General features: G+C 37.0%; 2 protein-coding genes across 3 annotated transcripts; one reads left to right on the top strand and one right to left on the bottom strand.

Annotated features, from left to right (window-relative positions):
- The first annotated feature begins 562 nt into the window (after nt 1-562).
- Nucleotides 563-9,107, top strand: LOC132041016 (type I inositol polyphosphate 5-phosphatase 12-like). 2 transcript variants are annotated; one of them, XM_059431753.1, is made up of 12 exons: nt 563-1,156; nt 2,164-2,518; nt 3,802-4,054; nt 4,193-5,282; nt 6,205-6,329; nt 6,531-6,615; nt 6,836-7,001; nt 7,110-7,150; nt 7,227-7,497; nt 7,670-7,793; nt 7,868-8,228; nt 8,552-9,107. In XM_059431753.1, exons 1-12 carry the CDS (start codon nt 740-742, stop codon nt 8,954-8,956), a joined length of 3,693 nt encoding a protein of 1,230 aa, XP_059287736.1. In that variant the 5' UTR covers nt 563-739; the 3' UTR covers nt 8,957-9,107. The 2 variants fall into 2 exon arrangements, with proteins under 2 accessions (XP_059287736.1, XP_059287735.1); XM_059431752.1 differs by having other exon boundaries at nt 6,836-7,150.
- A 519-nt stretch (nt 9,108-9,626) lies between these two features.
- LOC132041017 (ankyrin repeat-containing protein At5g02620-like) lies at nt 9,627-14,433 on the bottom strand. Its single transcript, XM_059431754.1, has 3 exons — nt 13,270-14,433; nt 12,215-12,624; nt 9,627-10,779 (listed from the first exon to the last, which is right to left on the bottom strand). Exons 1-3 carry the CDS (start codon nt 13,727-13,729, stop codon nt 9,919-9,921), a joined length of 1,731 nt encoding a protein of 576 aa, XP_059287737.1. The 5' UTR covers nt 13,730-14,433; the 3' UTR covers nt 9,627-9,918.
- Between the last annotated feature and the right edge of the window lie 528 nt (nt 14,434-14,961).

Below are 14,961 nucleotides of genomic sequence, written 5' to 3'. Positions count from 1 at the left end.
GTTGAAGAGCTTCATTTAGAGGCTTGTAGGCTTCTTTCTACATGTTCTTGCGTAAAAATGGCGTGGGTTGGTCACTTTTGAATTGGTAATCCAAAAATATGATAAATTCTGTATTCAAGTAAACTTTGCCATATAAAATGATATAAGTGGATTGGAAAATAGTACTTCCTCCCGTCCTTTTAATTGCCGCTATAGTTCAACAAAATTTGGTCCAAAGTAAATGTAGCTTTAGAAAATCTTGAAAGCATTAATTATTTCTCTTACAAATTTACTATTGTTGCTTTAATAATTGATTTATATATGTAACTAATCTTCAGTTTGAAGAGAGATATTGAGTAATTTAATTAAATACTTATATTTATTGATTAATTAATACACTATGAAATAATTTTGTTAATGATTGTACTAAAATCTTAAAATGAGAACATTCTACTCCTCAATTTCCCCGAACTCTGCTCCACTTCCCATGCACGTCCACTCCCTATGCTTCAATCTGATTAATTCTTCAACTTATCCCAATTTTGAATCAATTTTTTTACTCAATATTTCTGATCTTTCTCTTCTACATGTTCATGTTTTGCTTCTTCCTTTTGTTGGAACATTCGATGAGTAAAAGATGTGTGTTGAAAGAATTCTTAACACGATTTTGAAATTCTTTCTTTTTGCAAGTTCTTGAGAAATACTATCAAAGACAAATGACTCAGGCTAGGAATTGAAATTTATTGCAACATTTGATTACATGGACGAAAGCAAACATAACAACGTGCATGGATCGAATCAGAATCTTAGTATTACAGAACCTGCTAGAGAAAAGGTTCATTACAGCAACAAGCTACGTACATATACGGGGACGCATCACAAGCGTCCCCACGTCCAGCTACGCAATCGCAGCCTTGATGATCGCGTAATTCATAATAATAGTTATGGTTTACAAGAGGATTTATCCGACGATGAAGGGTCCCATTTGGTTAGCCAGAAGATTGAAGGCATTGGACTTGCAGCGAACGGTTCAGATGACAGTAATGAATCGCCTTTACCGGAGTTTGAAGGAAGTGGTGGTGGAGTTGGAAGCTTTAAAGTCCCAGCTCGTGCCCCTCTGCATCCTGCCCGTCCAACTTACCTTGAGCTCAGGCCACATCCCCTCAAAGAAACTCAGGTGACAAAATGTGTATTTATTTCATCATGGGCAATTTCTTAATGGAGGAAAAACGTTTTACCATTGGGAATTATTTGGTTGTTTATTAACCAATTAATCTGAGATATAGTAAGGGGTCGTTTGGTTGCTGGTTAAGAAGTGAGTTATTCATCCTTATAAAATTTAAAACCAACATAACTAGTGCCATGTTGGGTAGCATTTTAGTTGCCATGCATGTATAGTTCAACACACCAAGCATAGTGTTTGGTTACTAGTTTACAATCCCGCGTAACTAAAACATACTATAAGTTATGAGTCGACTCATGAACTATTTTGTGCAGGGTAGAAGATGAAATAACTAATATATGAATAAATAAACCCTGCATTACTAATACCTGGATAATTCTAACCAGCAACCAAACGACCCCTAATGGTATTAGGCAGAAGACAAGGTATGATGCTGGTGTTCTGTTATATAGGACAATGGAAGCATTATTTTTTAACTTTAAGGTTAACAACAATATGTAAGTGCTGGTTAATACAAGTGGTATGGGGTAAGAGTAACAAATACTTGTCAAATAAAAATGACATCCATGAGATGTGTCAACTTTTTTCTAGTGCTGGTGGGAAGTAGTAGGTGTCCGTGGAATTAGTCGAGGTGCATGCAAGTTCGCTTGGTCACCACAGTTACAAAAAATAATTACATCCGCTCATGAGTGATGATATTATTGTCTCTTTGGTGAAAAACATTTTCTTTGGAGAAAATACTTAGGAAATACTAGAACGACACTTCTTCAAAAATATCATACCAAACACAACCAATGTTACTTTGTTTGTTTGTAGAAACAATTAAACAAATGTACACTGTCTTGAGCAGATTTTTTGAATGTGCATCATCCAAAAGAAAAAAGAAGGTGGAATCAATTGAAAAATATTTGAATTGGATGAGAAGTTTCTGATGAGTAATGCATGAGCTTCTGTAGTTTCTCTCCTTATTATCCTTCTTCCATTTTCTCTTAACAATGCAGGTTGGGAAATTTTTGAGGACTATTGCCTGTACAGAGACACAATTATGGGCAGGACAAGAATCTGGGGTAAGAGTGTGGAACTTTTCGGATCAATATGAGCCTGGGATGGGAATTGGAGGACGGGCAAGGAGAGGGGACGAGGATGCAGCACCATTTTATGAGTCAGTTGAGACATCACCCACGTTATGCTTGATGGTTGATTATGGGAATGAGTTGATCTGGAGTGGGCATAAGGATGGCAAGATTAGGTCTTGGAGAATGGATCGGGCTAATTCTGATGACTCCCCTTTTAAGGAAGGCCTCTCTTGGCAGGCTCATCGTGGTCCCGTTCTTTCATTGGAAATATCTTCTTATGGTAATATCTTGCTTTTCTTTGTTCACGTTTTCAATTCATCTACTCTCTCCATTTCAATTTGTTAGTCTTAATTACTATTCGGATAGTCAAAGGTTGTTTTCTTTGACCATAATTTTTTCAAATACTTTCTAACTATTGGGACTTGTAGTACTTTCTATGTAGTTTCTAAATATGTAAAATTTATTTCAAATAAATTAAAGATTCAAATTCACACCAAGCATTTGTCAGTTTGACCTCGTACTCCGTATCAAGCCAAACAAATTGAAACGGAGGGAGTATTAACTAAAACCTATGATCCTAATCAGTGTTTATCATTTTGATCACACTATCGAACCTCTTGTTAGCCTACATTTCAGTGAAAGAGGTAGTCTTCTAGATTTTATTATCTTAAGGTTGAGATATGTCATTAGAAGTCTCTTGTCCATAGTCTTATGACTTCCAACCCTTGGAAATAAGGCCTAGTTTCAAACATGATCTTCTTGAATTTGTTATCTTAGGGTTGGGATGTGTTGTTGGGAGCTTCAAGTTAATAGTCGTAAGACTTCCAACCCTTGGAAATAAAACCTATTCTTGAGTAAGAGGATCTTGTTTGTTCGTCAATATATGATCTTTCTTCGCTAGTAACAAGGAAAATCAATCAAGATACTAATAGGCTTGCTAGGTGTTTTAAGATACAAGTTGCACAATTCAAAGAATCACGATGAGTTTCATATTACTCTTTTATTTTTTGTGTAAAAGAAAACTATGTTATTTTATTTTTTCTGTAGAAGAAAACTATGTAGATGAAGCTGAAACAATGCGAGAGTTTCTAGAGTCTTTGTAAGATGAACAAGGGTATAATAATTTTGATTTTTCGAGTTGTAAATTGGCTCACAGCACAGCCTTTGTGCTGATGATTAATACACAGTTACCTTCCTCGAAAAAAAATAAAAAAATATAGTGTGCTTGTTATGGCTGGTTTCAGTGCAAAGGCCTCTCCAGTTATTTGCATAACCATGATGAAGAAAAGTTAAGAAGCAATGTAGGCAAAGCTAGTCTTTTGGTGTGTTTGTCTTCTGCTTTATACTTCTGTCCAGCTGTAATTTTTGTGCTTCAAGCCATACAATTAGCAAAAAACATAAATACACAGATTATACCACTGCCTCTTTTCTCATGGATTGATATTAAAGATTATCTTGTCTTACTGATCTCTCTGAAATTTCACTAGCTTATCTTAGTTTTAGTTTTGCTTCTGTTAGTGTTCCAAGGAACAATATATCATGACTACTAGCTTCTTGGTCCAGGTGATATATGGTCTGGATTTGAAGGTGGTATCATAAAGGTTTGGCCGCGGGAAGCAGTACAGAAATCTCTCTCCCTATTACCAGAAGAAACGTACCTGGCTTCTTTACTTGTGGAAAAGTCATTCGTTAACCTTAGAAGCCAAGTTACAGTTAATGGTGCATGTAACATCTCATCTTCTGATGTGAAGTGCTTGCTATCTGATCATGGAAGAGCAAAAGTGTGGGCATCTGGATCTTTATCCTTCTCATTATGGTATGTTCCTCTACATTGCTTCCAGATGAATATGATGTATGTATTTGTTCTAGGTTAATTCATAAGAGAAGAGGTAAGACTTTCTTTTTTTGGATAATTGTTTAGCCACTAATTACCCTGATAGTTGGAAAACTGCAGGGATGCACGAACTAGGGAACTCCTGAAAGTGTATAATGTAGATGGTCAGATTGAGAATGGGGTTGATATGCCATCTGTGCCAGAACAAGCAGTGGAAGATGAGAGTAATATCAAGGCTGTCTCCAAATCTAAAAAAGAAAAGTCACAAGTAGTGGAAGATGAGAGTAATATCAAGTCCGTCTCCAAATCTAAAAAAGAAAAGTCAGTGGAAGATGAGAGTAATGTCAAGTCTGTCTCCAAATCTAAAAAAGAAAAGCCAGTGGAAGATGAGAGTAATGTCAAGTATGTCTCCAAATCTAAAAAAGAGAAGTCAGTGGAAGATGAGAGTAATGTGAAGTCTGTCTCCAAATCTAAAAAAGAAAAGTCGGTGGAAGATGAGAGTAATGTCAAGATTGTCGCCAAATCTAAAAAGGAAAAGTCACAAGGAGGTAACTTTTTCCAGCGTTCATGCAATGCTATATTAGGAGCTGCTGGTGCTGTACGTCGAGTTGCAACAAAGGGGTCAGGGGCATTTGCAGAAGATAGTAGGAAGACAGAGGCCCTTGTGCTTGCATCTGATGGAATGATTTGGAGTGGATGTTCAAATGGCTTACTTGTGCAGTGGGATGGGAATGGAAACCGTTTGCAAGATTTCCATCATCATCCTTGTGCTATTCTATCCTTATGTGCTCATGGTTCTCTAATATGGGTTGGCTATGTAAGTGGTATGGTACAGGTGCTGGATCTTGAAGGGAACTTGCTAGCTGATTGGGTTGCTCACAACGGGCCTGTAATAAAAATGTCAGTGGGGGGTGACTATGTTTTTAGCTTGGCTAATCACGGAGGAATACGTGGATGGACCCTTGCCACTCCAGGACCTATTGATAACATATTACTATCAGAAAGAGCTGAGAAAAGATATTTATACACCAGACAAGAAAATTTTAGGATTTTGGTTGGCACGTGGAATGTTGGTGAAGGAAAAGCCTCACAGGAAGCACTGGAAACTTGGCTGGGTTCTGCCATTTTGGATGTTGCGATTGTAGTAATTGGGTTGCAAGAAGTAGAAATGGGAGCAGGTTTTCTTGCAATGTCTGCTGCAAAAGAAACTGTAAGCTATCAAAGTACACCCTTTACATCTCGTTAAGAAAATGAATGTTGCGCCTAACCCAATAAAAAAAAAAACTAGCTCATGATGTGAGGGTGTCCAAGTCCATATAAGGAAACAACGTCGCATTCCCTCCACTAAAGTGACGGAGCCAGAATTTTCACAAAGGGGGTTCAAAAATTGAAGTAAAAATACAAAGAAGCCAAGAGGATTATGTACTATATATACATAAAAAGATAATTTTAACCTTGTATATACATTGTAATTTTCCGCCGACGGAGGTTCAAATGAACCCCCTTGCTCTTACATGGCTCCGCCCCTGCTAGCTGATTTAATTGAAACACCACCTGAAACTGGTAATTGTGTCATTCAGTTGAAAAGGAAAATAATCAATTAAAATACTTGAGCTATCTATTATTCAGGCCAAAAAGTCAAGAATCCACAGCGAAAAGATTTGACAAGATAATGTCTTTTGTCTCTGATTGCTTATTGAATAACTGAAGCCTGATTAAGAGATTTGAGGACATGCTATTGCTAACACTAAGATGCTCTACCACTGTATGTGTCATGAGGAGAATTCTATATCCACTAAAGGAACGTCTGCATTTCAAGAAGCAATCATTGAGTGCAGAAAGTTGTGTACTGGATGACTTTTTTTTTTGTTTTAAATTTTCATGACATAGGAGGATCATGGCACTAGACCATAAGCCTTGGTGGTGTGCAGGATGACCTTACATTCTCAATTTAATTAGCAAGACTTGATCTCTTTTGATAGTTCCAAGTCTATCATTAATTCAATTTTCTGTTTGATAGAATTGATGATTGAGGACACTCATATTGGGAGCCATGTAGATAGTGATACGTTATGCTATCTTGATCTTGTCTACTGTGCATATCATTATCCTGATCGCAGTGTCAACTGTAGGTAGGACTAGAAGGAACTTCCAGTGGGCAATGGTGGCAGGACGCAATAGGGAAGACCTTGGACGAAGGATCAACTTTCGAAAGGGTTGGATCAAGGCAACTAGCTGGATTGCTTATTGCTATCTGGTAAGAACTAGTGTGGTTACTTCAATGAGCTATTCTCAGTAAAACTTGATCTTTCTGACTGGACTGGGGAAAGCATTTCTTCCATTGGCTCCTGCCTATTCATACTACTGATTTATTACTTTCATTAAGAATATTTAACTTAAGTCAACTGAGCTGGGATTGCAGCCTAGTTGATTTATTGATCGTTAATCTTTAACTTAGGGTGAGAAAAACTCTTAGAGCACATGTCGGGGACCTTGATGTTGCTGCAGTTGCATGTGGTCTAGGACGTGCCATTGGTAATAAGGTAAGTATCTCTTACTGTTAAGAGGTAGAACAAATCATTGATCTTGTCTTTAGAGTTCATCAAGCTATTTAAGTGTTCAAATTAGATAAATTTATCGGTTGTCATTCAAGGTGAGGTAACGAAGACGATTGAGACACTAAGACAATATAGAAGGGCTTCATCTTCTAATCTAAATTATTGTCGTTTGCCACAATTTCATGGTTGTACAATTATAATGCAGGGTGGAGTCGGTCTGAGGCTAAGAGTATTTGATCGGATCATGTGCTTCGTGAACTGTCACTTTGCAGCACATTTAGAAGCAGTCAAGCGCCGGAACGCTGATTTTGACCATATATATAGAACAATGGCTTTCACTCGATCTTCTAACCTTCTTAACGATGCTGCTGGTATGCTGCGATACCTGTTTTTGACTTGCTCTCTTGTCTTCTCCACATATTTACTGTGGCTGCTTTACTCTTCTGGCCTGCCATGGATCCTTTCTCTCTCTCTTGCAGCTGGTGTGTCGTCTGCTGCTCAAATGCTTCGTGGTACAGATGTATGACGTGTATTCGTATTCATCAGTTTCATACTATCTCTTCCATTGAACTAAGCCTTGACTTCCTCTATAACAGGCTGCAGCAATTAATCCCCCCGATGAGGGAAAGCCTGACCTTGCTGAAGCTGATATGGTGATTTTCTGTGGGGATCTTAATTATCGTCTTTTTGGAATATCTTATGACGAAGCCAGGGACTTTGTCTCACAAAGATGCTTTGAATGGCTTAGAGAGAAAGATCAACTAAGAGCAGAAATGAAAGCTGGTAAAGTTTTCCAAGGGATGCGTGAAGCAATCATCAGATTTCCTCCAACTTACAAGTTTGAAAAGGGAAAACCAGGATTAGGAGGTGAGATATATTTGTAATGATCAACATGGGACTCAACATCTTACTTTCTTACACTTTGCTAAATATTAGTCAAACTGTTTATAGTGTGTTTTAAGATTTCCCTTTTGGATTGTATTGCTTAATGCATGAAATGTCAAAAAACACTGAAAAACATTTTCTGTTTCCACTTTAGGTTATGATTCTGGAGAGAAGAAACGAATTCCAGCTTGGTGTGACCGAGTGCTATATCGAGATAGCCGGTCAGCGCCATCTATGGAATGCAGTTTAGAGTGCCCGGTAGCTGCTTCCATTTTACAGTAGGTTTTCTCAGGGATTTCTTCAAGTAGGCCTTTCCTGCTTTGTGTAGAAACCGATTTCTCTTATGTGACAGGTACGATGCTTGCATGGAAGTGACAGACAGTGATCACAAACCCGTGCGGTGCAAATTTAATATTGAAGTTTCTCGTGTTGATAGATCAGTAAGGAGACAAGAGTTTGGGAAGATATTCCAGTATAACGGTAAAATCAGGTCTTTACTGGAAGAACTGCGTTATATACCTGAAGTAGCTGTCAGTACCAGCCAGATATTTCTTAAGAATCAAGAAACATTCAGCTTAATAATTACCAACAGAAGTAGACAAGATAGTGTTTTTTTCCAAATCACTTGCCAAGATCAATCAGCTATCAACAAGGACGAGCAAACATCAGATTATCATCCCAGAGGTTCCTTTTGCTTTCCCCGTTGGCTTGAGGTGATTTCCAAGTCCATGGATTATTGAACAATCACCTCTTCTTGAGTCCTAACAAAACTATTTTTTGGTGAATCTACTTATCCATCTGAAAGTTCACTGGTTATGAAAATAGCCTTAAATAAATTCAAATGGATTAAGGCGACTACATTTGTAACATGTCGCCACACTGTAAACTGACCCGAAAATCATGCTTAATCCATTAGTCCGAGCTCCGAATACTTTATTTTCTTTAATAAAAGAGAAAATTAGCATTTTATACTTCTCTGGACTGAAAGTAGACCTCTTCTGCGAGCAATGTCATCTTATAACTTCGTCTGATTCAGGTCACACCTGCGTCTGGCATGATCAAATCTGGTCAAGATACCGAGATCTTGGTACGTCAAGAAGAGTTGTGTAATTCAGAAGATACTGCTGATGTTAGCAAATGGTCCGAGGACACAAGAGAAGAAGAGGTGATTTTAATGATCAATATGAAAGCCAGTCGCTCAATGGAGGTAAGAACACATCAAGTACACCTCCGCTGCAGTTTCTCAGCTAATGCAGGATTCATGTTATCAAGAAACAGTTCCAGCAGAAATGAAGGCAGCTCCCATCACAGGTCAAATAGTACCAGAAGAAATGAAGGGAGCTCCCATCACAGGTCAAACGGTTCTAGAAGAAATGAAGGGAGCTCCCTCAGGTCTGTTTTTCAACAGGAGAGTGCCTCTGACATGAAGAAATATGAATGACCATCAAGTCTTTCAGGGTAACTGATATCTGCATGAAAGCTTATAAACCTAAACAAAACAATAACACAAGAGGGTTTCAAGCCAATGCTCGGATGTAAAATTTTGGGACATGCATGATAGGTCTTGACGTATATACTCATAGATAATTATCACGGAATTTAGAGCATTAATTCGCTCTTCCATTTTTTCACTAGAATTAGGTTCCTTGATTTTTTGTAGTTACTGTTTATCTCAAAATTATACGATAAATGTCTGCACTTTGATCAGTAGAAGCTGTTTGTGCTTCCTCAATAAGACTTGCTTGTAGATATGCACAATTCGTTATTTTACATTCCTTTTTTTTTTTTTTTTTCAGTTTAAACTAAACTGTTCCCTTTCGTTTTAGATACATTCAGCAGAAAGCCGCCGTGGAAGTTTCTTGCCCTGCGTATATGCTGATATGCATGCCAAGACACATAAATTATGCTGGATATGTTGTGATTCTGGTACCTCATTGCATACCCCGTCGTGTCTAAAATCAAGATATTCTAGATGGGGAAGAAAGAACAAAGTTGTGTTCACTAGTCTGATGAGCTCAATTTTCATAGAACTAGCTCATTCTCAGGATTTTTTTTTCATGTTGGCAAAATTCTAACAAATGACGGCAGCTGGAAAAGATGGAACTTCATGATGATGGAATAAAAAAGACTTATCATAAATTATAAAATGACACCCTTTTGTTTGATGAACAAAGAAGTTGATCAGGTATATAGGCATAAATATAAATAGCAGCCATCCCCACATTCTTGTCAACAAGTTGCAATCTATGTACTAATTATTTTATCCATATAGATTCCTTTCATTCTTTCACCCTTCTGAATCTGATGCCATGGCAGAGTTCTTGGACTTGATGGTTGAGAAATGCATATATCTTCTTGTAATTTCAATTTCTGAGCTCCATGTTTGATGCCTGATTATTCTACCTATACTGCATACATCCTCTTGTAGTTTTCACTGCAAAGCTCTGGATCTGATGCCACAGACAATGGGAAAGAACGTGAATGAGTCTCAGTTCTTCGAATGCTCCTCAACCTCGATTCTTCTAGCCTATGTTGAACCACACAATAGCACATGGATCCAATCGTAGTGAGCATTATTATGCAACCTATAACAGTTGCATAGACAGCAAGCCATATTTCCTTAGATCCAACCACCACATAACTAAGAGAGATAAAGGCGATTGAGATGAAAAGGCAAGCTGCCCACATGAGCTTGTTTATCCAAAACATGAGTCGCTTCTTTGCTTTATGTTCAATCACGACAATAGATGTCTGGACCACAACAACAGCAACTGAAATAAACAAGGCCATACTGTCGAACAAGAAGAAGATTATAAAAGCTGCTTTTCTCCCTACGTGTGCTTCGCCAATCGAAAATCCGTCTGCTTTATCTTCAACATATTGGCCAGGAACAGTAAAGATGGCAGCAAAAGCAACAGTAGCAATAAGGACAGCAACGACCGTTGCATTGTTGATGGCATTATTAAGACCACTAATGTGTAGCTTCTTAACCTTCATTGCAATTTTTCGTACTTTGAACCCAGTTTGTCGACTCTGTTGGAGCTGAGAGTGAACATCATGTTTTATGTCACTTACGCTTTGTTTGAGTTGTTTTGCAGCACCAGGGGGCTTCCCATGATCTTTGGAATGACTAGCTCCGGCCTCTTTCAAAATAGAAACAAGCTCTGGAGTTCCAAACTTTTCTGCAATATCAAGAGCTGTTTCTCCAGCCTTATTAACAGCGTTAAGGTCGATTCCCTCAATTGATATAAGACATTGGACCATCTGCAATGACACATAGCAGAGTATTATTACTGGCTGATTTATGCAAATATCCCCTTTTCAAGCCATCAATTAGATTTTGTCTCTATTTTTGATGTTGTGCAAATATAAACCTTGAGAAATTATGCTTTCGGATAATGTTAGACTTGGGTCTAATGTTTGCTCAACTTTACAGACAAAACATTAGACTGTCGTCTAACGTTTGTGATAGCTTACAAATTTTAGGCTGTGGTCTACCAATTTCTCATAAAATTTTCAGTTTGCTTAAAGAAAATCTTCTAAGTAAAAAACAGATATACCATCTGCAATTACACATAGCAGAGTTTCATACAGATGTACCTCTTTAAGTTACAAGATAAATAAAAACAGGGTCATTTACTAAACAGATATCACAAAAAGGAACAACTGACAAAAATTTCAAAGTATTACTAGGATGTTGGTTTTCCTTGATAGAACATGTAAAAACACTGTACCATCTGCAATTATAAGTAGCAGAGTTTCATACAGATACTAAAACAAGACAGCTGATACAGGACTTTGGTTTTCCTAGATTGAGGTGTAATTTAAAACCCAAAAGTCTCTTTCAAAAACTGTCACTTATACTGGAGGAATATCAAATGCAGAAATTTTAAGCTAGAGAATGCACAGTAGCTTGAATCTTGATGTCCCAAAAAGTGAATCTTAAACATGCATGTGACAATGTACTTAGAACTATATTGCCAAGGTATCATATGTCTACAACACAAAAATTAGCAGCAATTAGTGACAAAGTAGTGTAGTTCTCTCTTAAATATATGAATCCATATATTTTTTCAAAATTCCGACATTTCAAAAGCTTCTCCAGCATTCAGAGAACTAGTAAATAAGATTAAGATAATGGGAAAATTGTTAAATCCTTCACCTACTTCTACATTGTCATCAATGAAGTACCCCTTTTTGGTTTCTCTTATGTCGAATACAAGTTATACAACCATGAAAAATAAGCTACTTCTGAATAAGGAACTTATCACATAAAGTTGGGCCAAAAAGAAGGTGCATTTACAAAGAATGCAGTTTATTTATGTCAAAATTTCCATATAAAATTAAAGTAACAGTCGCTGACCAAGTCTGCGCAAATCATAGAAAGAAATCAGATCTCATGCTTGAGGACTTGACATATGGTACTAAAAGATATTCCTATTTTGTAGTAATTAGTTAGTTGAAGATCTGATTCTCTAGAGATACTCTGGGTTAGGTTTATGATCACATTTCTACTGTTTTTTTGTTACTGCAAGTACTATAAATATAGAGCCAACAAAGCTAAATAAAACAGTTCCCGTGACTGCATAGCCAGAATGTTTCTCTTAGCCTTTGTTATTTCTCCGAGTCTCTTTTGTTAAAAGACGTCAAACACATACCACATTTGCTTTACTGGAAAAACTAGATTAAGCAAACAAACCTGTATCCGTCCCTTTCTTGTTGCAATATGGAGTGCTCTATTTCCTTTGTTATCTTCCAAGGCCAATATAGCAGGACTTGGTTTGATTAATTCGAGCATGATGTCAATATTCTGTCCCTTTGCAGCCATGTGTAGGGCAGTCTGGCCTTTATTATCCGTTCTAAAGCCAATCTCAGGATCTTTGCTTAGAAGGGATCTAACTATCTCCAAGTGGCCCATTCTTGCTGCTGTATGGAGCACGGTTTTTCCGTTGTTCCGAGCTATCTTAGCAAGGTTAAAATCAATCTCCAGAAGCATATTTACTACATGAATATGCCCCTGTGCAGCTGCTGTATGTAACGCTGTAGAATTGGATGAATCTGTGGTCATAACTAGGTTCGGAAAGGAACGCAGCAGCTCCGTAAGTACATCTGCAATTTTATCCAAGAAAGTGTTTACAAGTGCAAGTAAGAAAGGAACATGCTGAATTCAAGTTTAACAAGTATCTAACAACAAGATTGGCAGTTGGCACTAAGATGGGATGAAAATGAGGCAGAATTTCCTTCAGCATCTATTTACTAGAACTTGATAATGTGACAAAAACATCTCCACTTTTTCAGAATTTGCTCTTTGGTAAAATGAAAGGAAGTTAGATTTGGCTGAGGACTTCACCACACTTGGTCTTGTCCATTAATTGTGGATCAAGAAGAATGCCATTCAACGTTGGTGATAAAATAGATGACTGCACTTAAAAATTATCAATAATTTCAGCAACTAAGATTCTGGAAACTCGAGTATTGATAATATCTACATTCTTACTCGAGTCAGCAGAACGGTCAAACAAGAAGTTTAAACCGAAATAATCTGTACATCGGCATCTCAAATTAAAATTATGGAAACTAAGATCCAGGATAGAACTTGTAGACTATAGCAGTAATAAATAGCATGTGAAGTACTAAGGTCATGTTCACACCATAAAGTCCACACTTTTACTAATAATTTTTATTGCTTCAACTGCAAATCAAGAAAGATATTCTGAAAAACCGCATGTGGTGTGGACTGTTTAGAGGACTCACCAAGATGACCCTGCCTTGCTGCAACATGGAGTGTATCATAGCCATTATTTGCCACAATAGAAGCAATTTCAAGGTCTAAATGTTTCACGAACTCTGCAACAACCAAACTATGACCATTCTCAGCTGCAACATACAAAGCAGTCTCACCCTCTTGATTTTGCTGACATAACAAATCTTTTATGCCTTTTTCATCAAGCTTCTGCACAATTTCTTTCACTTTTCCTAAATTCCCTGATCTAGCTGCAAGGTGGAGAGGCAAATCCCCTCGTTTCCCCGGTGAATCCTTACCCCTTTTCCTCTCCCCACCAAAGCTCATTTGCCTCTCCATTGCTATCCGAAAACTTTTTTGTTTTTCCAATATCCTACTAAAGCTCTTCTGCTTCTCCATCGCCCCGTTTCGAAAACTTTGTTGTTTTTCCATTGTTGTGCCCTGGAAACTAACCTGTTTCTCCATGATCATAAATAATTCAAGCCCCTGAATCTCAAATGATTTAGTTTCTCGTATATCAGTTAACTTTAGAAAATACCAACTTTTTCCACTTTCAAGAACTACAAAGGTTGAAACTTTTCATCATTATCAAGTTCAAATTGGGGAATTAAGGTACTAAAGATACCTAAAAATATATTACTTTTCCCACATTTCTTGCTAAAAATCTATAATGGCATTAGTTCCTTGGTGGAATCTACAAAAAGATTGAAGCAAATTTAGAGAACCTTCTATATTATGAGTCTTGGAGCTCTCCAGTAAATCAAAGGACAATCTTTTCAGTGGATTTACAGAACTATAAAGCATATCAAGAACTCAAAATCAGACAAAAAAGAACAAATCTTTCAACAAATATAGAACTCAACTTCACTTTTGATGAAACCCCAAATACTGAAAATTAGAGAATCTTGTTTGGTGACAAATGAAATTTTGAAAACCCCCCCAAAAAAAAAAAAATCAAGAACAGCAAACATCACCTTATGGGATATACCATTATTCACATGTAAAAACAAAAACAGTATAAGGAACAAAAGGGTCACTGAATCCAATGGTTTTGCCCACTTTTTGTTTTTTGTCAGGCTCTTTTAAAGTTGAAGTCTTTACTAATATTAAAATCTTAGATGAAATAAATCAACAAAAAAAGACTCCTAAGAAAAGTTGGTTACTTAAAATTGGTGGCAAGACATATAATTCTGAGCTTGCTACGTGCTATTTCGTTAAAATTAAGGATAAATTTATGTTAAAGAATAATTGAAGAAGTATATCTAAATCGAAAGTATAACAAGAGGTATATTTAAACCTTTATTAATAGTACATAGGTATATTTGAGCCTTTTCTGATATTAAGATCTCAGATGAAATAAATCAACAAAAAGAGACTCCTCCTTTTTACTTTTTTCACCTTTTTTTTTTCTTTTCATAGGACATTAGAATATAAAAGTTGGTTACTTAAATGGGCAACTTGTTAGTCTCTGTTGATGTTATCTGTTAACACATCAAACGTGCACTAAAAGACACAGATTACATTACATACAGTAGTGGGGCCATTTGTTATATTGTCATATTCTTTGAGCTTTCATGAGATGATAAGATAATTGGTGAGGCACCCACCATGCTGGATCCCACAATGTGATACAATGTAGAGGGTACCTAACCTTTGAAGGGATAAAAATCATAAGGATTAGTCATAGGAGAATCAGAGGACAA

This window comes from Lycium ferocissimum, chromosome 12 (genome assembly GCF_029784015.1).
Source record: "Lycium ferocissimum isolate CSIRO_LF1 chromosome 12, AGI_CSIRO_Lferr_CH_V1, whole genome shotgun sequence".
Classification (NCBI taxonomy): Eukaryota; Viridiplantae; Streptophyta; class Magnoliopsida; order Solanales; family Solanaceae; genus Lycium; species Lycium ferocissimum.
The sequence above is the reverse complement of the archived record's forward strand: the minus strand, read 5'-3'. Positions and strand labels throughout refer to the sequence as shown.

Excerpts from the sequence above, each read along its gene's own strand:
- LOC132041016 (XM_059431752.1), top strand. The coding sequence starts at position 740 with ATGGACGAAAGCAAACATAACAACGTGCATGGATCGAATCAGAATCTT. Across the intron at positions 2,519-3,801 it reads ATTGGAAATATCTTCTTATG|GTGATATATGGTCTGGATTT; the intron begins GTAATATCTTGC and ends TTCTTGGTCCAG. Across the intron at positions 4,055-4,192 it reads TCTTTATCCTTCTCATTATG|GGATGCACGAACTAGGGAAC; the intron begins GTATGTTCCTCT and ends GGAAAACTGCAG.
- LOC132041017 (XM_059431754.1), bottom strand. The coding sequence starts at position 13,729 with ATGATCATGGAGAAACAGGTTAGTTTCCAGGGCACAACAATGGAAAAA. Across the intron at positions 12,625-13,269 it reads AGCAAGGCAGGGTCATCTTG|ATGTACTTACGGAGCTGCTG; the intron begins GTGAGTCCTCTA and ends ATAAAATTGCAG. Across the intron at positions 10,780-12,214 it reads CAAGAAAGGGACGGATACAG|ATGGTCCAATGTCTTATATC; the intron begins GTTTGTTTGCTT and ends GTGTCATTGCAG.